The sequence below is a fragment of the Lactuca saligna genome, chromosome 7 (genome assembly GCF_052625555.1).
Source record: "Lactuca saligna cultivar CGN05327 chromosome 7, ASM5262555v1, whole genome shotgun sequence".
In the NCBI taxonomy this organism is placed as follows: domain Eukaryota; kingdom Viridiplantae; phylum Streptophyta; class Magnoliopsida; order Asterales; family Asteraceae; genus Lactuca; species Lactuca saligna.
In genome coordinates, this window is record NC_136423.1 from 64,777,805 (window position 1) to 64,802,574 (window position 24,770).

General features: G+C 39.4%; 1 protein-coding gene across 1 annotated transcript; it reads right to left on the minus strand.

The window, feature by feature from the left end:
- Positions 1 to 18,178: 18,178 nt before the first annotated feature.
- On the minus strand, positions 18,179 to 19,955 carry LOC145007023 (uncharacterized). Its single transcript, XM_078966028.1, has 4 exons — positions 19,901 to 19,955; positions 19,848 to 19,859; positions 19,096 to 19,270; positions 18,179 to 18,632 (listed from the first exon to the last, which is right to left on the minus strand). Exons 1-4 carry the CDS (start codon positions 19,953 to 19,955, stop codon positions 18,227 to 18,229), a joined length of 648 nt encoding a protein of 215 aa, XP_078822154.1. The 3' UTR covers positions 18,179 to 18,226.
- Positions 19,956 to 24,770: the final 4,815 nt, after the last annotated feature.

Here is a 24,770-nt window from a genome sequence, read left to right on the forward strand (position 1 = left end):
TGATTAATTTTTTGAAAAGCGGACCGGACATCGAACCAGTTGTTTTAGCGGTTTTAACGGTTCGATGGTTCCCCGGTCCCAAAAACCGGATATATATATATATATATATATATATATATATATATATATATATATATATAATGCATAGATAATTGGAAGTTCAATTTGGGTTAATGTAACTGGAACCCTACCAACTATCAGGTTCTGTTTTAAATGGTTTTTCATTATTATTATTTTTTATTTTTTCTTTTAGGGGTATAAAGTTCATTTTTACCTGTTAAAAAAGGATCTTAACTTGTAATTACCAGTTTCCTTATTAACGTGGCTTTCTCACTTAAAATCGAAATTAAACTAAAATCCTCACATCTTTATCCATCGTCTTCTTCCACAAAACTAAAATCCTCCTCAAAGGGTTAGGTTGCGTTTAGTTACGGAAAAACAATTTTCATTTTCCGTTTTTTGTTTTCCCTTTTCAATTTTCATTTTCCGTTTTCATTTTTCGTTGAAAAATTTAGAGAACGCGTTTAGTTAAACTTATTCATTTTTCATTTTCAGTTTTAGAAAATTAGAAAACATGTTTAGATGTCTATTTTTCTATGGGTTTTCATTTTTAAAAAACGGTAGTGGTAGTAGGGTGTGGGTGGGGGCGGTGACGGTAGCGGGTCGGCGGCGATGGTGGTGATGACAGGCGATGGTGATGGCGGCGTCAATTTTGTCAGTGGTTGTGCTAGTGATGGGTTAGTGGTGGTGGTGATGATGGTAAATCGGTGATTGTTGTGGTGGTATTGGGTGGGTGGGTGTGGGTGTGGGTTTGTGGGGTAGGTGTAGGTTTGTGTGTGTGTGGGTATGTGTGTCTGTGAGGGTGGGGGTGGGTAGGTGTGGGTGTGTGGGTATGTATGTGTGTGTGTGCGGGTGTGTGTATGGGTGGGTATGTATGTGTGTGTGTTTGTTTGTGGGTTGGTGTGTGTGTGTGTTTGTGGGTGTGTGTGTGTGTTTGGGTGTGTATGTATGTGTATGTGTGTGTGTGGGTGTGTATGTATGTGTATGTGTGTGTGTGTGTTTGTGGGTGGGTGTGTGTGTGGGTGGGTGGGTGAGTATGTATGTGTATGTGTGTGTGTTTGTGGGTGGGTGTGTGGGTATGTATGTGTAAGTGTGTGTGTTTGTGGGTGGGTGTGTGTGTGTGTGTGTGTTTGTGGGTGGGTGTGTGGGTATGTATGTGTAAGTGTGTGTGTTTGTGGGTGGGTGTGTGTGTGTGTGGGTTGGTGTGTGTGTGTGGGTATGTATGTGTGTGTGGGTTGGGGTGTGTGTGTGTGTGAGTGGGTATGTATGTGTGTGTGTTTGTGGGTTGGTGTGTGTGTGTTTGTGGGTTGGTGTGTGTGTATGTGGGGGTGTGTGTGTGTGTGGATGGGTATGTATGTGTGTGTGGGTGGAGGGTGTTAAGGTGGGGGTAGGTAGAAGTGGATGGGGTGAAGTGTGTGTGTGTTTATAGAAAAAATTTAGAATTAGAAAAATATGGAAAACAATGATTATCAGATTTTCAAAATTTTCCAACTTCTTTGTAATTTTAGAAAACGGAAAATTTTCATTTTCCGTGAAAAATTTAGAAAAATAGACGAACTAAACGCGTTTTCAAAATTCTCATTTTTCTTGGAAAATTTTTCCGGAAAACGGCTCATTTTTCCGCAACTAAACGCACCCTTAATGTTGCACCCATTCACAAAACCAGCCATCATTCTTCATCTAACAACATAAGTCCATCATAATCGACCCAAGTCTAATCTGTGTATATCAATATGTCTACCACTAAACATAGCGGGAACAACAATATCATGACTTCCGATTTTAATCAGCGATCTTGGATATCTGTGCTGCAAAGAGATGGTTTTGAGATCTGTTTGTCAAAAACAAGAACCATAGTAAATCTGAACCAAATCAGACCTAAGTTTTTATTGCTGGTGGCTGTTTTTAAAACTTAAGAAACAAATCTTCCCGACCACATTATATGCCTCAAACCTAAAACATATATACGTTATATAGATGCACATATTATACATCAATGTTAGCCGTTCATTAGTGTTGCGACACAAGAGAGACACAATGGAGAAATGAGTGTGATGTATGTCATGGGAATTCCTAAATATGGATTTAGATACAAACTGATCGAGTGATGGAATGAAAGATGATAAACAACTAGTGTGAACTGGTACGACGGTGACTAATCTCCGATGACTGTGTTCTATATAATCCGGAAACAACGAAGTTAACAAAAGGTGCTCTGAAAAAATAACAATGTTTTTTTTGAACATTTTGGAAATTTCAATGGTATTTTTAATACTAAAAAAATAATGGTATTTTTTTAACATTTTTGAAACTTTGTTACCTTTTTATGATATTTTTCCGTTACCTGTGGTAACAGGTTACCCACAAGGTTTTATTTGAACACATGTGTACTTCATTGGTATTTTGTGTATAAAAAATACACTTTAATGGTATTTTGAATACTAAAAATAAAACAATGATATTTTTTGTACATTTTTGAAACTTTATTACCTTTTAAAGTCATTTTCCCTATCTTCTATTGAAACTATCCGGTTTTCACTAAAAGGGCTTCTTTAACACTAGATTTTCACAGATAAAAGGTTTTCACTAAAAGGGCTTTTTAACACTAGATTTTCACAGATTAAACATCACCAATTGAAGTAAGGTAAGGTAAACAATGCTATTTATTTTACGATTTATTTTTTATTTCTTTTTATGTTACTTATATTTCACGACCAATGCAGCCGTGTAATTATATTTTATTTTATGTGTGAAGTTCAATAACACGGATATGTTTGCTTCGATATCTTTTCTGTGTGGAAAGGGTTCAAAGGGTTTTGGAATTGTTTAAGTTCTTCAAACATTTATTATCTACTTTTTTTTTGCAACAAGTTGTTTTTTTTAGATCTAGGATTAAAGTAATCATTCTCGCAGGCACCACTTGAAATACCTTTAAATGATTGTCCTTTTGGACAACAGAGCTTTATCTGTTTTGTGTGAATCTATCTGCGCTTCTAATTTTAGTTTTTTTTTTTCTTATTTTTGAATACAATATCATTGGAATATTAACAGATTGCTAGAAGTAGGCGAAGGAGGTGTAGACTCACAATATAAAAGATATGGTTAAGCAAAAGAAAGATCAGGCACTCTCTGGGTTTACTGAATGTGATAAAGAGGTGGTATGTTTTTACATTTTTTTTATCGATATTGTGGATCTATGTAGATTCATAGATCTATTTGTTTTCTTAGTTTTTTTTTTTCCTTAGTTTTGATTATTGATACTTGAGGTATGTCTTTTAAATATACAAATTCATTACAAATTAATAAAAAACTATGTTGCTATTACTTTATTGTTATAAGTTTCATATTACATATTGCTATCATTGGCATAATATTTTTTGAACACTCTTTGGTATTTTGTATAGGCCTATCCTTTTTGTGAATATGTTGTTGGAGCTTGAAAGAATAGGGTATGTTTGTTGATTCTCTTTGTCCTTAAACCCTCATCTTTTATGATGACATGATTCAAGATGGACCTATTCATAAGCGTTATTCGTGCAAGTTGTTAATTAGATTAGTAGATTTATTTGTAGCATTAGCAGTAAATGGTCTGGTCAGTTAATTGAAATTAGCGATCATTGGTTTAAAGATGCTACCGTTGATAAGTTGATTCCAATTGAAGGATCTTATGTTTCTATTTTTTTTTTTATTAAGATTTCATCTTAAGTTTCTATTTGTTTTTAGATTTTTATGGTAAAGATTTACATTTTTTAGCATGGCAAATTATATCATTGGTTTCTAGAAAATATAGTTATTTTTGTATTAATTGTAAATGAATGAATGTAAATTTTAATAATATCTATGTTGAGGCCGTTGGTTGCCTCATCGAAGTTGTAAAATTGGGTTTCATCTTTTTGTTTATTTATAAAATATAAAAGTCATACGATAAACGATGATTAAATCATATTAAATATTGGGAAGGACAAAGTGATGGCCTTTATATGTTTAACAAAAAAATGTGATATATATATATATATATATATATATATATATATATATATATATATATATATATATATATATATATATTAGATTTTAATTTTATTTTTATAATAAATAATATTTATTACATAGTAAACATTAAAAAATTAGGTAAATTACACCAATCGTCCCTTATACAAGTACCAGAAAGCACGTTCAGTCCCTATTTTTAAAAATTAACTCGGATCATCTCTCATTTCGCTAAAAGTTGCACGCTTCATCCCTCTAGACATAAAAAGACCATTTTGCCCTTGTTTATTTATTTATTGATTTATTTTTCTATTCGTTTGTAATTATTATTTATTTATTGATTTATTTATTAGAAAAACTTTTAAAAAGAAATGGAGCCCTAAGCATATGTTCATAACTCGTCCTCCTCTTTCTTCTTCGAAACACCTTTTATCCACAGTGGCGACTCGGACAACACCTTTGGCCGACTTCAATACTCTAACGACATCTCCGGATGACTCCACCAATCCACCCCTCCCATTTCCCCAAATTCCTTTCTTCTTCTTCTTCTTTGAATCCGATCGGTCATCTCTGCCACTCTCTTTCTCTCTCTCTCACATATTGCTCCCCTCTCTCTCTCTCTCTCTCTCTGTTCACTATCCTATTTTTAATTTCCGACACCTCCACCTATACCGCAAGTACCTCTTGTAAACACCACCGGTCATCATTCAAATCTTAAAAAATAAATCCTAAACTTGTAAATCGGAGAAGAGGGAGATTCAGATCGGAGAAGCAAGCTTAGATCGAACCCAAATCTTCTCCATCGACGATTGAGAAGAAAAGGGGATCACATTTTAGGAGGTGTTTGAGATGGTTTTCAGGGACTGATTTCGTGGCAGTTCTAGGCGGTTTTCGTGAAGGTGAGTTTCAAAAATGGTTTTTGGTATTCAACATCAGGTTTGATTGTTAGGTGGTAGGATTTGAAGGCAACCATTTTCGAGGGTGGTGGCAGCAACGGTTGTTGTTTTCGGTGGTGTAGAGGTTAGAAAAACAGGTGGTGTGGAGGTTGGGTTCCTTGATGGGCGACAGATGTTCCAGGTGAAGTGGTTCACGGTGAAGGTGGTGTTTAGGAAAACAATGGTTGATGGTTCTGTGAATAGGGAGGCTACAAAATAAATAAATAAATAAATAAAAGTGGTCGGATTTTGACTTTAAGGGGTGTGCTCCGGTGGTGGTTGGCGGGAAGTGGTGGATCCGTGGTTTTTCAAGAGTTAACAGAAGGGGTTGGAAGAGAGATGAGCAAAAGGAAGGTGGGGGTAGGGCTGTAGGGATGTTGGGTTTATTTATTTATTTATTATTTTTTAAATTAATAAATAATTATTATAACATTTAAATTAATTGGAAAAGAAATACAAAAGGGCATAATAGTCATTTTATGACTCATAAGGGATGAAGCTTGCAAATTTAAACTTACGAGGTATGAAGCATGCAACTTTTAACCAAACGAGGGACGGTTCGAGTTAATTTTTTAAAATAGGGACTAAACGTGCTTTCTGACACTTACACAAGGGACGATTGGTGTAATTTACCCTAAAAAAATTTATAGTTGTAATACATATGTATGTTTATATACAATTCAAGGAAGATAAATGGTTAACTAATTCAACAAGGAAGACAAATGGTTAGTTGAAAATTCAAAATCCAAAATGGTCGAAATAAGTGTTTTTTTTTTTTTTTTTTTTTATTTAAGAGAGAGAGAGAGAGAGAGAGAGAGAGATAGAGAGAGAGAGAGAGAGAGAGGTTTTGGGGAACGGAGCACCGTCATTATAACCTGCCTCTTAGATTTGCATGTTTCCAATTTTACAGCTTTTTTGTAGCACCTGGTTCCTGGTATCTAAAATTTATCTAAGTATTTGTCATTTTTAGCCTTGGACTCGGCGAGTTGTAGGTTTGACTCGCCGAGTAGGGACGGGGTCCAGAAAGCGTTTAAGTTGGCGACTCGGCGAGTCCCCGCTGTTTGATGAAACCCTAAATTTCAAGGGGTTGCACCCTATTTAAACCCTCTTATCCGCCCCTAAGCTCGCCCCCTTCACCCTCAGAGCTCCCAACATCGTTTATACCCTTATTCCTTGTGAGATTGAAGTGTTTTGGTGTGTTCTTGAAGATTTTGAGGAGAAAGAAAAGTAGATCAAGAAGAGGAGAAGGAGGCTAGACATCTTTGTGTCATCTCAACGTTTTCCTTGAGGTATAACTCATTTCCCCTCTGTTTTCATGCTTGTAGTCTCTATTAGCTACATGAAAGTCCTTCTTGAGCCATTCCCCAAGCTTGTTTGTGCATTGTGGGTTGTAATAAGTTGTTAGCCTCTAGATCTAGGCATGATTGAGTCCCTGGAGCTTGGATCTACTGCCTTTATGGAGTCATATTGCATGAAAGCCCTAGATCTACCCCTTTTGGTGTATTTTGAGCCCTAAAACCTTCATTGGTGATTATCTACATGTAAAGTTGGAAACTTTACGTGTAATCCATGCCCTAGAAACCCAAATCTGTGAATGGCATGAGCTGGATTCAAGAAAAATCGAGTGTATAGTAATTGCATGTGGCCGACTCGGCGAGTCGTCCCTCAGACTCGGCGAGTCGAGTCGCGAGTCCCCGAGTTTTCCCCCTTTTCGTGTTTGCGGGTTGGAGTAGTGAGTCATAGGGTGTGAATCAGTGGGTTGGAAGCCAAACTCACTCATGTAGTAACTCGGCGAGTCAATGCCATGACTCGGCGAGTTCAGGGCAATCTTCTTGCCTCAAGAACAGACTCGGCGAGTTGTTCATACAGCTCGGCGAGTCCCAGCATAGAGTGTTCATCGGATGAAGAAGAACTCGGAGAGTTGTTCATATAACTCGGCGAGTAGGATGAAGGACTATTGGCCTTTAGCTTAGAAGGAAAACTCATTGAGTCAATGCCAAACTCGACGAGTAGAGACGGGATAGTGGTCAGACAAAGGGATAGGGACTCGGCGAGTTGACAGGCCAACTCGGCGAGTCGGGTCAACTGGAAGATGACTTTGACTTTAACTCATGGTTTGGTTAAGGGTAAATGGTTAGTTTACCCTGAGGCCGGTTAGTAGTATTTGACTAAGTGTTTGGTGGGAATTGCAGCCGGAGGACTTCCGGAGCAGCAGCAGCAGACAGATCATTCCCACACAGAACAACAACTACTACGAGGTGAGTTTACCTTCCAGTAGCAGTGGGTCTACGGCCATAATGCTGGCCCACCAGTAGGAGTTGTATGTTAGATGATTGTCTTTGTGATATCATCTAGGCTTGCTACTACCTGATATGTTATATACTGGCATGATATGTATATGTGATAGTAGTAGAGTTCGGTTGTTAGGACCAAAGGGTAGGTCAGACACCCCAGATATGTTTGACAATATGCGATGAGATGTTTATATGCTGGCATGATATGTTACATGTGATAGTGGTAGTAGGAGGGGAATAGTCCCCAAGTTCAGTCGTTAGGACCGAAGGGTAGATCGGACACCCCAGATATGTCTGATAATATGTTATGTTATGATATATGTGACAGTAGCAGTAGGGGGTGAAATAGTCCCCGAGGATCAGTTGTTAGGACCGATGGGTAGTCAGCACCCCAAAATGGCCTGACATGGGTAGTCAGCACCCAAAAATGGCTTGACACGGGTAGGTCAGCACCCCAGAATGGCCGTACCGGGTAGGTCGGGAACCCCAGAAATGCCTGACAATATGTATGATATGTGATTGTATGGTAGGTGGTATGATGGGGGAACTCACTAAGCTTCGTGCTTACAGTTTTCAGTTTTGATTTCAGGTACCTCTTCTTCGAAGGGGAAGGAGTTGGCGCGGTAGCGGTACATCATACACATGCTTATTTTCCGCATTATGATATCACCCGGGGATTTGTACTCTGACACATTTCTATTTTTATAAAAATGTTTTCCAGACATGCAATATCTTTTGTGAAATGATATGATCGTTGAACGTTTTATTCCTAATGTTTTGGCTAAGCACACGTTTTAAAAATAAAATTTTTGGCTCGTATTTTTGGGGTGTTACAAGTTGGTATCAGAGCCCTGGTTTGAGGGATTCGGACACGCCTTCGGGGGTGTTTGAACTCAAATCAAGGGATTAAAATATTTTAAAGAAGAAAATACTTTCTGAAAAGCTAAGTAAAGAGTTTTAAAGAAGGAACGAAGTGTGTGATGTGCGCGACCGGCCGAGCTCAAGTAAGTATTCCCCAATATACTCATACAAGTTTATATATGTTTATCAGTTTCTGTAGAACAACATGCTAGAATAGGACTAAGGATCTAAGAGTGATGCCTTATGTTCCTGCTTTATGTGCTTCAGTATATGAAAAAGTTGCATGCTAGAATTGAGTAGACAGCAGTAGGGTAGCCTGTTTAGGTTATGCCTGATAGTACGAGTTTATCATTGTATGCTAGTTCAGTTTTTCTCTACGAGGATAAAGTTGCTTAAGATTGTTTCCTTTTGTGCAAATGTTGTTTGCTTTGTGATATGTGGGCTTTGAGTGAGGGGAGTTAGATGTTAGGTGAATACGTTAAAGTCACATGTGATCAGGGTTGAATAATCTCAGAGTGTTGGATTTGATCTTATTGCATAGCTCTTGTTTGAGTCCTAACCGTTGTAGGGATGAGTCCCTTACTCGAAGGATTATCCGAGCCTCGTCGCATGTGATTGTATTCAAGTAATAAATAATTGGCATCACAAAGCGACCTTCAACAACTGAGGACTGGGATGGGTGGAAACAAAGGTTTCCTAGGGAAAGCCTAGGATAAGAGTAACAGTGATCAGCGGTAGTGGAAGGGACCTGGTAGAGTCAAGGCAGTCTTTGGAGAAGGTACGGATAGATGTGGAAGTAGTATGGCCCCGTACTACTGAAAGAAGAGGATCCGTACCCGAACCGAGGAAGGCCAAGATAAGACCAGGGAACTTGTAGTAGGTGTGATCCCTCCAGAGGTATCAGTATCGCTAACAGTTTTTATTTCTTTTGTATTTTAGAATGGTGGTACTACGCCCGAGGCCAGCAGTTGGCAGTACAGGAGAGGGATCGGGTTCGGGATCAGGTTCCGAGCCACTAAATGAGGGGCTACGCGAGTTCATCGCGTCAGAGATCACCAGAGGCATCCTTGAGTCGACCCCCATTATCTTCGGGTCGATCAAGGAAGGGATATTGGAGTTGATGGAGGATCGCCTCCGGGCATTCAGGAGCGACATGGCATCTGGCCAGTCGGGATCCCGCACACTGTCCTTCAAGGACTTCAGGGGCAGTGGTGCGCCGGATTTTCACGGGGTGAAGGACCCCATAGCTGCCAGGCGATGGATTGCATACATCAAGTCTGCACAGACGATTAGCTTTTGCCCTGAGGGATCGAAGGTGAGGTTTGCGGCAGGGTGTTTACGAGATCGAGCTATGGATTGGTGGGAGTCCGTGAGTGACTCGTTGGGAGCCTCGGCTGTCGAGGCTATGACCTGGTCGGACTCTGCAACCAGGTTCATGACAGAGTTTGCGCCGACTATCGAGCTTCAGCAGCTGGCCAGGGAGTTCTTGGATATGAGGCAGACGACAGAGACTGTGGCGGAGATCACCGCCAAGTTCCAGGAGAGGGCATTATTAGTGCCCAGTATGCGGGTGATGAGGACATGAGGAGGACCCGCTACCATGACATGCTACGAGCTGATATTCGAGAGCATGTCAGTTTTTCAGCTTGCCCTACCTTGGACTCTATGATTGCCAGGGCGAGGGAGAAAGAGATAGATCTGGAGCACGTACGGAAGAGGAAGACAAAGGAGGGACATACAGGAGGGGCTTCGGGGAAGAAGCCCAAGGGATCAGATGGTAGGCCGAAAGGCCAGTCAGGACCGAGCCGCTGCAGGAAATGCATCAGGCCTCATGAGGGGGCATGTAGACTGGGATCGTCGGGCTGCTATAAGTGCGGCAAGTCGGGGCATTTCAGCAGGGATTGTACCACCCCTGCACCTGTGATACAGACATCTGAGTTGCTGTGTTTCCACTGCAACCAGAGGGGCCACAAGAAGGCCAATTTCCCCCAGTTGACATCATCAGTGCCGGTTAAGGCGCCAACTCTAGCTACCCTGCGGATTATAGATGGCTGGCAGGGCAAGACAGAGGCTCCAGTGGTGAGGAGCCAGGCGTTTCAGCTGACTGCAGAAGAGGCACGCGCCGTACCCGATGTGGTGACGGCTATGGTTCTTTCCCTCTACTTTATTTTTTTGTGATGTTATAATATTGATATGTGCTCCGTGTATATGCTTTAGGATCGTTCCATGTGAACGGTATTCCTGTTCAGGTGTTGTTTGACTCGGGTGCCACCCGATCATTTGTTTCCCTTGCAGTTAGCAAGAGGTTTATTGAGTATTCAGGCATGTTGGATTGCCCTTTAGAGGTAGAGATTGCCGACGATCGATCGGTGCGAGTGTCCGCAGTATTCAGGGATTGTGTCCTAAGGTTATTTGAGGAGCGCTATTTGGTGGATTTGGTTCCCATCCCGTTACGGGGGAACAAGGTGATTATAGGCAAGGATTGGTTGAGCACTAATGGGGCGGTGATAGATTGCGCACATCAGCTAGTGCGGATCAGGACCCCGAGTGGGGGAGAATTGGTGATCCACGGTGAGAGGCCGCAACGTGGACCTACAATATGTTCAGCAGTGAGGGCTAGGCGCTACCTTCAGCAGGGTTGCTCGGGATATGTCGTGTATGTTCTGGATACCCGGGAGACGGGTAAAGCGACGGTAAGCGAGGTTCCAGTGGTGTGAGAGTACGCGGATGTGTTCCCGGAGGAGCTTCCTGGGATACCTCCGGAGCGTCAAGTAGAGTTTAGGATCGACCTAGTTCCTGGTGCGGCTCCGATAGCCAAGGCACCCTATCGGTTGGCTCCTCCCGAGATGCAGGAGTTGTCTACGTAGCTGCAGGAGATGCTAGAAAAGGGATTTATTCGTCCGAGCAGTTCACCCTGGGGAGCTCCGATCCTGTTTGTGAAGAAGAAGGATGGGTCGCATCGGATGTGCATAGATTACCGGGAGCTGAATAAGGTGACGATGAAGAAACGTTACCCACTCCCGAGGATTAATGACCTCTTTGACCAGTTGTAGGGAGCATCCTGGTTCTCCAAGATCAATTTGCGTTCAGGCTATCATCAGATGAGGGTTAGAGAGGAGGATATACAGAAGACCGCATTTCGGACGCGTTATGGCTATTATGAGTTCGTGGTGATGCCGTTTGGGCTCACCAATGTTCCTGCCTCGTTCATGGACCTCATGAACCGCGTGTGTAGACCGATGTTGGATCGGTCTGTGATAGTTTTCATTAATGACATCTTGGTTTATTCCAAGACATAGGAGGAGCACGAGGAGCATCTGAGAGAGGTTTTGGAAACCTTAAGGAGGGAGAGCTTGTACGCTAAGTTCTCCAAATGTGAGTTTTGGTTGCGCGAGGTGCAGTTTCTTGGGCACCTCGTCAACTAGAACGGGATTTCAGTAGACCCGGCCAAGGTGGAGGCTGTGATGAGATGGGAGGTCCCGAAGTCTCCATCCGAGATTCGGAGTTTCCTAGGATTAGCAGGATACTATCGGAGATTCATTCATGATTTCTCTAAGATAGCCGTACCCCTGACACAGTTGACTAGGAAGGTCGTGGTCTTTCGATGGGGGCCTGAGCAGCAGGCAACGTTCGAGATTCTGAGACAGAGATTGTGCGAAGCGCCAATCTTAGCCCTGCCCGAGGGCGTATAGGATTTTGTGGTATATTGTGATGCGTCCATCTCAGGTTTAGGCGCGGTATTGATGCAGAGGGGTCATGTCATTGCTTATGCCTCGAGGCATCTGAAGCCTCACGAGGCGAACTACCCGATGCATGATTTATAGTTGGGGGCGGTGGTCTTCGCCCTCAAGATATGGCGGCATTACCTCTACGGGTTTCGATGTACCATTTACACAGACCATAAAAGTTTGAGGTACCTCATGGATTAACCGAATCTGAACATGAGGCAGCGTCGGTGGTTGGACTTGGTGAAGGATTATGATTGTGAGCTCCTTTACCACCCGGGGAAGGCCAATGTGGTGGCCGATGCGCTTAGCCGCAAGGCACCGCCGATCAAGGATGTTTGCATGAGGATGACTGTGGTGACACCCTTGTTGGAACAGATTCGGGAGGCTCAACAGGAGGCTATGAAGGAGGAGCATCGGAAGAGTGAGCGAATAGTGGGTCAAGTCACCTCCTTCGATTATGATAGCCAGGGGGTTATTGATACTACACCGTAGGGTGTGGGTGCCGTATCATGGAGGCGTGCGCCAGATCTTGATGGAGGAGGCGCACAAATCCCGATTCTCTATTCATCCACGAGCGACGAAGATGTATCGGGATGTGGCGTGGTACGTCGAGCGGTGTTTGACCTGCAGGAAGGTCAAGGCCGAGCATCAGAGACCGCACGACAAGATGAAGCCGTTGGATATCCCGTTGTGGAAATAGGAGGACATTACGATGGATTTTATCACTAAGCTTCCACGAACAGCGCGAGGAGTAGATTCGATTTGGGTCATCGTGGATCGGTTGACCAAGAGCGCCCATTTTATTCCGATTCAGGAGAGTATCTCGGCCGAAAAGTTGGTCGATATCTATATCAGGGAGATAGTGGCGCGGCACGGGGTGCCAGTGTCCGTGATATCAGATCGAGATGTGCAGTTCACTTCCAGGTTTTGGAAGAGGTTTCATGACGAGTTGGGCACTCGTCTACATTTTAGCACCGCCTTTCACCTGCAGACGGATGGTCAGAGTGAGCGGACCATCCAGACTTTGGAGGATATGTTATGGGTATGCGTGTTAGACTTCGGTGGTGGCTAGGATACCTATCTTCCCTTGGCTGAGTTCTCGTACAACAACAGCTACCACGTGAGTATTGGCCATCCCCTATTCGAGATGTTGTACGGACGGAGGTGTAGGACCACGATATGTTGGGGTGAAGTTGGCTAGAGGGTCATGGGGAGCACTGAGGTGGTGCTCAAGACGACCGAGAGGATCCAGCAGGTTTGAAGCAGGCTTCAGACTGCGCAGAGTCGGCAGAAAAGTTACGCCGACAAGCGCTGATCAGACCTGGAGTTCCCGGTCGGGGATATGGTTCTCCTGAAGGTGTCGCCTTGGAGAGGCGTCATTCGATTCAGGAAGCGGGGCAAGTTGGGCCCGAGATTCATTGGTCCGTTCAGGGTTGTAGCCCGGGTGGGCAAGGTGGCATATAGGCTGGATCTGCCAGCCGAGCTCAATCAGATCCACAACACCTTGCATGTCTCCCAGCTGCGGAAGTGCCTCGTGGATGATTCAGTGGTGGTGCTGTTAGAGGATATACAGGTTGATGATAGCCTGAATTACATTGAGCGCCCAGTCACAATCCTCGACAGGAAGTCGAAGGATCTAAGGAACAAGAGGGTGGAATTAGTGAAGGTGCAATGGTAGCACCGCAAGGGTTCAGAATGGACTTGGGAGCCGGTGGAAGAAATGATGGAGCATTACCCCGAGTTGTTTCAGGATCGAGCGGCAAACTTCGAGGACGAAATCTAGAATAAGTGGGGGAGATTTGTAGCACCTGGTTCCTGGTACGTAAAATTTATCTAAGTATTTGTCATTTTTAGCCTTGGACTCGGCGAGTTGTAGGTCCGACTCGCTGAGTAGGGACGGGGTCCGGAACGCATTTAAGTTGGCGACTCGGCGAGTCCATATTCTGGACTCGGCGAGTCCCTGCTGTTTGATGAAACCCTAAATTTTAAGGGTTTGCACCCTATTTAAACCCTCTTATCTGCCCCTAAGCTCGCCCCCTTCACCCTCAGAGCTCCCAACATCGTTTATACCCTTATTCCTTGTGAGATTGAAGTGTTTTGGTGTGTTCTTGAAGATTTTGAGGAGAAAGAAGAGTAGATCAAGAAGAGGAGAAGGAGGCTAGGCATCTTTGTGTCATCTCAGCGTTTTCCTTGAGGTATAACTCGTTTCCCCTCTGTTTTCATGCTTGTAGTCTCTATTAGCTACATGAAAGTCATTCTTGAGCCATTCCCCAAGCTTGTTTGTGCATTGTGGGTTGTAATAAGTTGTTAGCCTCTAGATCTAGGCATGATTGAGTCCCTGGAGCTTGGATCTATTGCTTTTATGGAGTCATATTGCATGAAAGCCCTAGATCTACCCCTTTTGGTGTATTTTGAGCCCTAAAACCTTCATTGGTGATTATCTACACGTAAAGTTGGAAACTTTACGTGTAATCCATGCCCTAGAAACCCAAATCTGTGAATGGCATGAGCTGGATTCAAGAAAAATCGAGTGTATAGTAATTGCATGTGGCCGACTCGGCGAGTCGAGTAGCGAGTCCCCGAGTTTTCCCCTTTTCGTGTTTTCGGGTTGGAGTAGTGAGTCATAGGGTGTGACTCATTGGGTTGGAAGCCAGACTCACTCATGTAGTAACTCGGTGAGTCAATGCCATGACTCGGCGAGTTCAGGGCAATCTTCTTGCCTCAAGAACAGACTCGGCGAGTTGTTCATACAGCTCGGCGAGTCCCAGCATAGAGTGTTCATCGGATGAAGAAGAACTCGGCGAGTTGTTCATAAAACTTGGCGAGTAAGATGAAGGACTATTGGCCTTTAGCTTAGAAGGAAAACTCGTCGAGTGAATGCCAAACTCGACGAGTAGAGACGGGATAGTGGTCAGACAAAGGGATAGGTACTCGGCGAGTTGACAGGCCAACTCGGCGAGTCGGGTCAACTGGAAGATGACTTTGACTTTAACTCATGGTTTGGTTAAGGGTAAATGGTTAGTTTACCCTGAGGCTAGTTAGTAGTATTTGACTAAGTGTTTGGTGGGAATTGCAGCCGGAGGACTTCCGGAGCAGCAGCAGCAGACAGACCATTCCCACACAGATCAACAGCTACTACGAGGTGAGTTATCTTCCAGTAGCGGTGTGTCTACGACCACAATGCCGACCCACCATTAGGAGTTGTATGTTAGATGATTGTCTTTGTGATATCATCTAGGTTTGCTACTACCTGATATGTTATATACTGGCATGATATGTATATGTGATAGTAGTAGAGTTCGGTTGTTAGGACCGAAGGGTAGGTCAGACACCCCAGATATATTTGACAGTATGCAATGAGATGTTTATATGCTGGCATGATATGTTATATGAGATAGTGGTAGTAGGAGGGGAATAGTCCCCAAGTTCAGTCGTTAGGACCGAAGGGTAGATCGGACACCCCAGATATGTCTGATAATATGTTATGTTATGATATATGTGACAGTAGCAATAGGGGGTGAAATAGTCCCTGAGGATCGATTGTTAGGACCGATGGGTAGTCAGCACCCCAGAATGGCCTGACATGGGTAGTTAGCACCCAAGAATGGCTTGACACGGGTAGGTCGGCACCCCAGAATGGCCGTACCGGGTAGGCCGGGAACCCCAAAAATTCTTGGAAATATGTATGATATGTGATTGTATGGTAGGTGGTATGATGGGGGAACTCACTAAGCTTCGTGCTTACAGTTTTTAGTTTTGATTTCAGGTACCTCTTCTTCGAAGGGTAAGGAGCTGGCGCGGTAGCGGTACATCACACACATGTTTATATTCCGCATTATGATATCACCCGGGGATTTGTACTCTGACACGTTTCTGTTTTTATAAAAATGTTTTCCAGACATGCAATATCTTTTGTGAAATTATATGATTGTTGAACGTTTTATTCCTAATGTTTTGGCTAAGCACACGTTTTAAAAATGAAATTTTTGGCTCATATTTTTGGGGTGTTACATTTTTTTCTTATAGGGATGTGAAGAAAGATTAGTTAACTCAAATTTAACCAAATTCTTTCGGGACAATAATTTCGAATTAGTTTTTTTGGAACCGAAAATTAATATTAATCAAAATAAACAAACCCTAGCAAGGAGCTAGGGGAAATACAAGGTTTTAGAGGAGAAAATTACAGGCAAAGAAAGGGGTTAATACACCATTCCACCCAACAATAATTACAATCGACTCTCCTGCGTTTTATCCCTGAGAAGACTATGGATTTTACCATATCTGCCACTATGGTAGGGGAGGTTCGAATCTTCTTGAAGGTCCGATCACACCTTGCTTTCCAAATGAGCCAGGCCGTTCCATAGCATATGCTAATTAAGATTTTTTTTCTTTATTTGGACATGTACCCCATTGTGTAAGAAGTTTCACAAGCTCACTAATTGACCCAAACTTTGTTCCAGGTAGCCCACACCAGATAAACACCCATTCCCAAACCTTGGCAGCCATTGGGCATCTTAGTATCACGTGGGCGGCGTCTTCATCTTCCGACTTACAATAGGAACATGTGGAGGTCCCAATTTGCACACCGCGCTTAAGCAGGGCGGTAGCAGTTGGAATACGGTCCATAGCTACCCTCCACATAAAACATTTCACCTTTAAAGGGACTTCATGAATCCAGTTTATTAGACCTTCCCCTGGTGGTGTTGTTGTATCTTTCCCATCGATTTTTGATCTAAGTACATCAACACGAAATACCTTATCACTTTATATGTTACATATTCATTCATCTCTCTGTGAATTCCGTTGAATGTTGCGGACCATGTCAGCCTCACTGAGCTGAGACATGAGAGCCGGGTTTGATTTCCAATCCCATCTAATCCCTCCGGGTTGGATACCATCACTTATTTTACACCGTTCTTTCCGTTCCAACTTGTATAATTCCGGGAAGGATTCCTTTAATATTGCTTCTCCAATCCATCTGTCCTGCCAAAACATGGTGTCATCCCCATTGCCAACTTTTTTTGAGATTATATCATTTATACCAATTCCAAGTTTTGCCAGTACTTCTTAAACTCCGGTGACATTTTTCCATACTTCAGGTATTGTTTTTTTAGACATGAAGGCAGAAGGTTTATTATGAAGATTATGGATCCCTTTTATGACATTGGTCCATAAGCATGCTTTTTCGAATCTCAACCTCCACCACCATTTCACAATTAGGGACAAATTGAGAGATTTAAGCGAGCCTAATCCCAAACCACCATCCTTTTTGCGGGCAGTCACCTTATCCCAAGCTATCCAATTTATATGTTTTTTCTCGTCCGCACCACCCCATAGAAATCTTCGCCTAATTTTTTCCAAAGTCTTGATAACACTTGCTGGAGCAACAAACAAGGAAAAGTAAAATGTTGGAAGGCTACCAAGGACGGCTTTGGCTAATGTTAGCCCCCCCCCCCCCCCCCCCCCCCCCCAGCGATTCGAATTAGTAGAGGATGATAACTTTAACCATGATTATTAAAGAATATTTTAGTAATTAAAGTAGATATTTCTTTTGAATATAATAATGATTTATTTTATTTTGAACATATTAAACGAAAACTCAAAAGAAGTACATAAGATTTTTTTTACATAAAAATGATATTTCATCCACTTAATCTTTAAATCGAAAACTAAAAAACTAAAAAAAGTAAAAAGAAACCAATAATGATTCTTTGAAACTTAAAACCAAAAAACTGGAACCGAAAAATCAAACGATAATATATATATATATATATATATATATATATATATATATATATATATATATATATATATATATATATATATATATATATATATAGGCAAAACTGCAAAAATGGTCCCTGTGGACTACTTTTTTGGTTTCGTAGTCCTTTTGGACTACTTTCATTGTAGAATTGGTCCCTGATAATCTTGAAAAGACTATATTGCCCTTTTAATTTGTTTTTTCCATTTACATAAATACTTTTTTTCTTTTATTTAATTATAAATGTTAAATCAAATGAAGAATAAGACCTCTCTCTCTCTCTCTCTCTCAGTTGGGGATTTGGCAATGGCTGATCGGAAGAAAAAGAGGCACGAAATCAAAACATCCAAACACCTTCATCCAAAAATCAAACCAAATGATCATGTATACAAGATTCCTAAAATCGTATCAATCACTTTAAAAACAAAGTAACAAACATCCAAACACCTTCATCCTAAAATCAACAAAATCAAACAGCAACTGAAATCCCACTTCTGCCAAAACACACTCATAGATACTTATGCAATGTCAAACCAGAAACCCAAATCCCACTTAAGTAATCAAAAAAATTAAAACCCATATCACCATTTTGGATCAATTGCAGAGAATGACCCTAGTAAGAGCAAGAACCAAACAAGAAACAGTGAAGAAAAACAGAGTAACAGAGTCTCTCGTTGACCATTTCTTCACTTCTTTACCTTCAACCCTCAAACTTTTAGCCCTTCGAAGTGCATCAACTTCCTTCAACAAATCAAACTCCAAACCTTTCTTCTTCAATTCCTCCACACACTTCCCCAATATCTTCCCATCTTCTTTCTCCCTCTCCAGTAATTTCTCCAGATGTGATTCTGTGTTTGTCTTGTAACGAACAACCCAGATTAATCCCAGAGAACAGAGGAGCGAACAGAGAGATGGGATCCATGATCGGTTGCATGATCCAGATGTAGACCCCCTCAAGTAGAAAAGAAGGAGTCCACTATATGTGTGATTTGGTGAATATCTTGCACTTTGATTCCTCTCAAGAACAAATTCATCTCCTCCAACTCTCTTGTTCTTCCCGTTGGTTTCAGAGTTTAGTTTCTTGGTGGTGTTGAATGAAGAATTTCTCTAACTTACACAACTGTTGCTTCGTAATACCTTTTTGTTAAATCCCCCTTTTGATTTTGTTCGATCTTGCCATGATTTTGAGTATAATCTTTCGACGCCATTTACTCTGCTGAAAGTGTCGTCGTCGTCTTTGTTGGATCCTCCATAGCGGTGGATGAACCCCATAATTTCCATCTCCATCGTCTTGGTTTCTTCCCCTATTTCTTCTCGCCATTGTCTTTGAACCCTAATTCAAATGTCTCTGAGCAATCATCTCTTAAGGAATTTGAATATGAATCCCTTGCTAATTCTCACTCACTGCTGATGCTTGGAAATCTTTTTAAGGCGCCATGACCATTTTCCGTATGGAGTTAGACCTGTCGAGGCTTTTCCTGCGCTTGGAGGAAGAATTGGAGTAATATTCTTTGAGATCGATTCGATTCAGGATCAGTTCTTCTTCAAGCGATTGCTTTAACAGAAGCTTGTGGGTTGGAGTCATGGCGATTTCGTGAAGTGGGTAGAGAAATGTTTTTGACGATGATTCCACGATCGCTGTAGGTCTTTGCTCTTATCCGCCATTAAATCAGTTTCTAGAGAGAGAGAGAGAGAGAGAGAGATGTCCCATTCTTGATTTTATTTAACATTTATAATTAAATAAAAGAAAAAAAGTATTTATGTAAATGGAAAAAACAAATTAAAAGGGCAATATAGTCTTTTCAAGATTATCAGGGACCAATTCTACAATGAAAGTAGTCCAAAAGGCCTATGAAACCAAAAAAGTTACTGTTTGGACTAAAACCCCAAAAAAATGCATACCACAGGGACCATTTTTGCAATTTTGTCATATATATATATATATATATATATATATATATATATATATATATATATATATATATATATATATATATATATATATTAAATTTAAAACAAAGTATATACTATCTTTAACCCAAAACAACTATGTGCCATAATAATTATAAATGATATTGGTATATACATCACATGTTTTTTGGAATGCGGTATGTTTCTGGATAAAACTAATATACGAAAAAAAACTAGAGTACCAATTATCGTCCTATATTAGTATTAATATGACGGTGCCGATTTGTGTCGAAAAATTCAATACCTTTGCTCACCCCTACAAAACAATAACACAATTTTATTTTAACCCCAAACAACCTATCAAAAGGTATCCGATTATCATCCAGAAACATGATAGAAAACTACGCCGCATCGTGCGTGTACACTACTAGTGTATATATATATATATATATATATATATATATATATATATATATATATATATATATATGAGGAATGATCATTTAAAAGCTCATAGTTTTCCGAGAACCTGAAAACTAAAAGTGGAACGTTAGATAAAAAAAAGAAGAAGGGTCGAGATGCAAGGTGACGTTTTTTTGTAAATAAGTTGAAAACTAAAAAATAAGGGTATCGTAAATAAAAGAGTGAGGGGTGTTATAGGAAACCCAATATAATTAAATCATATCCTAAATCTAATCTAATATCTGATAAACTAGACTTTTATATATATATATATATATATATATATATATATATATATATATATATATATATATATATATATATATATATATATATATATATATATATATATATCCTCTCCTTCTCTCGCTCTTTGGGAACCCACGATCCATCGTCTTCGGACCTCATCCGTCGAATCGCATCCAATCCTTCATCCTTTTGGTGCTTCTAAAATCTTAGTGTTATGAAGCCTCAGATTATCAATGGGATAAAGTTATGTGACTCCGAAGGATCAGAGGCATATCCAAGGACCGATTAAGGGTTCGTAAAGCGGACATACGCCATCGTTATAAATCTGGTGAGTTTTCTTTCTTTGGTTAATAGTTTTGCTTCTCTTCTCTCTGATGACTCTAGGTTAATAGTTTTGTTTCTCTACTAGCCTACATTTCTTTCTCTGGTTTGTTTCATTTTCAATACATATTGATTATCCATCATTCGATTTTGGTGTCAATCAATCTCATATATGTTTAATGTATCTCTTTGTTTTGAGCTAGGCATGTTTTATAAAGTTTGTTTGAAATGATTTACATCTTCCATGTGTTCGCCAAAATGCCCTAATCAATTATGCCTTTCACATATGTCAATCGATGTCAATTGTCACAGATCAAAGAACAGTATTTATGCATTATTATGGAGGAAAATAAGAAATTTAGGGTATGTTTTTCAGAAATTAGTAGTCTCTCACTATATCTTGTCACTCTTAGCTACCACTGTTTATTAGTATTGGTCATATTGTGCTAATATTGAAGTTGGGTGTGCTTTTATACTGCAGAAATTTGTTATGGTTGATGTTAGATTCGTGTGTTTGGCAAAAATCTTGGCTCCTATTCAACAACGTGATGTCGTGACTTTAAAGGACTTAAAGTCATGTGATTTTCCTAAAATCCAAACACCTTAACCAACTTTTTTGAACCTAATTTTGTTTACATTTCAAACAACTACTTATGTTTAGCCAATTTCACAAAAAAATGGCATTATCTTTTTGCAAAATGACAGAATTATGTTATGTTCAAAAGGCTTCAAAAGGGAGTACATGAAGAACCTTCAGGCTTACTTAGAAGAACAAATGAACTTTAGGTCCATTGTTTACAAGAAAAAATTTAGTTTAACTATGATGATAATTATGGACTTATAATAATACATGTAATTAAGCTGTATCTCTCTCTCTTGAAATATTAATCGTGCATTCGACATAAATAAACTAGGATTGTTGTGATTTTTTTTCTGTTCATTTGCTTTCCTATCATGGCAAGTACCAATTACTAGATGAGTATGTTTAAAGGTGGATCAATATTATCTATATGTGTCATGATGATGACGGAGGGGTAAGGTAACTAAGCTATATACTAGTGATATTAACTCTCTTGTTTCTGGCAAAGTCGTTGAAATCAATGAACAACTCAATATCTATTAAATTATTAGGTTGGGTGACATTCTACAACCAAACAATGGATTGGAGCGAAAAAGGCATGTTCATGGATTGGGGTATCATTCTAGAACCAAGCATGAAGTATCGAGGAGGAAACAATTATACACTATGATGGAGTAATGAAACCATGGTTAGTATTGGCTTTAAAAAATATAAAATCTATTGGATGAAACATTTCAAACATGATCACCCATATTCGTAACCGTGCAACATAGAATAGCTTAATATATTTCATATTGTAATTCACTTGTGATTCACATATGAATTACATGTGATTCACATGTAAATCATATGTAATTCACATATGAATTACATGTGATTCACATGTAAATCACATATGAATCACATGTGATACACATGTAAATCACATGTAATTCATTTATGAATTACATGTGATTCACCTATGAATCACATGTGATTTACATGCGAATCACATGTGATTCACATGTAAATCACATGTTATTCACATATGAATCACATGTAATTCATATATGAATTAAATGTGATTCACATATGATTTACATGTGAATTACATGTAATTCACATGTAAATCACATGTGATTTACATGTGAATCACATATGTATTTTTGTGAGTGTTTTTGCATCAATCAATTTCTTTTTAATTTTTTTGTAGATTTGAAAGAAATCGTGGTGAATATTGAAGAGGTGAAAAATGTTAAATTGAAGAAAATATGAAAATATTGACACGAAGACATGAAAACACTTTGAAATTTTGTAGCATTTTTTTTGTTTTTTATATATTATATTGTATCGAATAAAATACTTATTATATTGTATTTATAGATTAGTAAATAAAATAAGTTTCTTATAATTTCCTTACAAATATTATAGTATATGAAATATGCATATATGCATTTGTAAAAATATGCATAAATGTTGATTTTTTTGGTTAAAAAATTATAGTATTTTTTAAATATTCCAGGTTTTTAATTTTTTTTTTTCTAAATTGCAGTTTAAAAAAATATATTTTTTAATTTTTTTTTCAAAAATTCATGTTTTCTATAAAAAACTTAAAAAATCTTCACTTTAAAAAAAAAAAACTGAAAAAAATACTATTTCTAAAAAATCCGAAATTTTGATTTATTACGTAATTTTTAGACATTTTTATTAATCTTTACTATAACACAAATAATTAAACATTAATTGTGATTGATAAGATTACGATCATACCCTTAATGAATTAGTTTTGATCTAACGCTTCATTTTTAGTTCTCGGGCTCTTGGGAAACTATGTGTTCTTAACTGATCTCATATATATATATATATATATATATATATATATATATATATATATATATATATATATATATGTATATATATATATAATCATGTTAGATATTGTCGAACATATCTCACAAAAAAAGTCTTAGGAATTAAGTTCAAAGGAAATGTGGATGGTTTAATTTCATATTAAAATGACTTGACATCAAAATTAAAAAGAGGTGAAAAGTTATTTAGTAAGATAAGATAGAAGTGAGAATGGAAATTTATCCCACATCGACAAGAAGAATAGAGGTCTGCCTTCATTATTTAAACTCCTCCCACCATTTCGTAATTGCATGGGCATTGTACTCAAAACAAAAAGGGCCCACAGGGACTAAACTTGGCGTTTCCTTTGAAATGCATCCAAAGTTTGTAGTATTTTTAAGGGTTAATACCACAAATCCATAAGTTTTACACCCCAATTCTAAATTAGCTATAAATAGATTTTTTGTGTCTAATTTGCCTAAATAATTGTGACTCCGTTTCAAAATCGTTTTATCAGCCAGTTAACAACAGGTCAAGGTACGCAGCCGATCACCACTCTCTTATACTACTCGATCGTTCGTACACCACCAAATATCACCTTTCACAGAAACGTCTTGCATCAAAAAAGGGTTTCATGTAGTTGGTCTTAGGAAGAAGAAGGGTTTGAAAAGGGTTTCTTACACCATTGTTGCATGCAAAAAAGCTTCTATTTTGAAGTTGAAAATCACTGAAGTAGAAATGTACGTGGGGTGCCAATAAGAAATTGATGTTTATGTGTGTTCTTATCTTACATAATTGAGTTCCATAGTGTCACTTACAAGTATAATTTTTCATCTTGAACAAATGGCTTCTTCATCTGGAACTAAAAAGTTGAAAGGGCCTGAAAAGGTTTATGTAAGGGATGAGGACTCTGATGATGATCTCATAGGTTTCTCTTTCCTGGATTTTGCACCAGAGACCTTTAAACCAAGCTCAAACCTGTCTGATGACCCATTCCTTAACATATTATGTGATGAAAATAAGCTAAGGAGGAATCTTGATGGAATGGGAGATGATGATCAGGATGCTGGTGTTAAGGATCTAGAACATGATCACATTGATGATCAAAATGATAGTGAAGTAGGTGTAGAGTACAAGGTTCATGATCCAGACATACAATGGAAACAAATGAAGCCTGTAGTGGGAGAGTGTTACGAGTCCCCTTCTCAACTCAGGTTTGCATTAACTAACTATGCAATAGCTAATAGATATCAGTTGTTGTTTATGAAGAGTGATAGGCATAGAGTGATTGCTAGGTGTGGGAAAATATATAAAAAAGACCCATGTCCCTTTAGAGTTTATGATGCTTGGAAGTATAATGAATGAACATTTCAGATTAAATCTATATGTGACATACATCTATGTGCTAGAAATTTTAATTTTGGAACTTTGGATAGTTGTAACTGGTTGGCCAAACATTACCTGAAGGATATTATTATGCAACCAAAGATGACATTAACCGAGATAAAGGAATATGTACTTAGGATGTTTTCTTTAAATGTATCTAAGGGACAATGTCATAGGGCTAGGACAAAGGCAAAACAGATGATAGAAGGTAAGTTAGAAGAAGATTATGCAAATGTATGGGACTATGCTGCAGAAATCCTCAGGTCTAACCCAGGGAGCACTTTTAAGGTGGGAGTATATTCTAATGCAAGTGGCATGAACTATTTCAAAAGGTTTTATGTGTGCTTAAAGGCTTTTAAGGATGGTTGGAATAAGGGTTGCAGACGTGTGATAGGTTTGGAT

Bases quoted from the DNA above. Each gene is read 5' to 3' on its own strand.
- LOC145007023 (XM_078966028.1), bottom strand. From the start codon at position 19,955: ATGCGGCGTAGTTTTCTATCATGTTTCTGGATGATAATCGGATACCTT. The intron at 18,633-19,095 runs GTCTAACTCCAT...TCAAAGTGCAAG, and splicing joins CGCAGGAAAAGCCTCGACAG to ATATTCACCAAATCACACAT.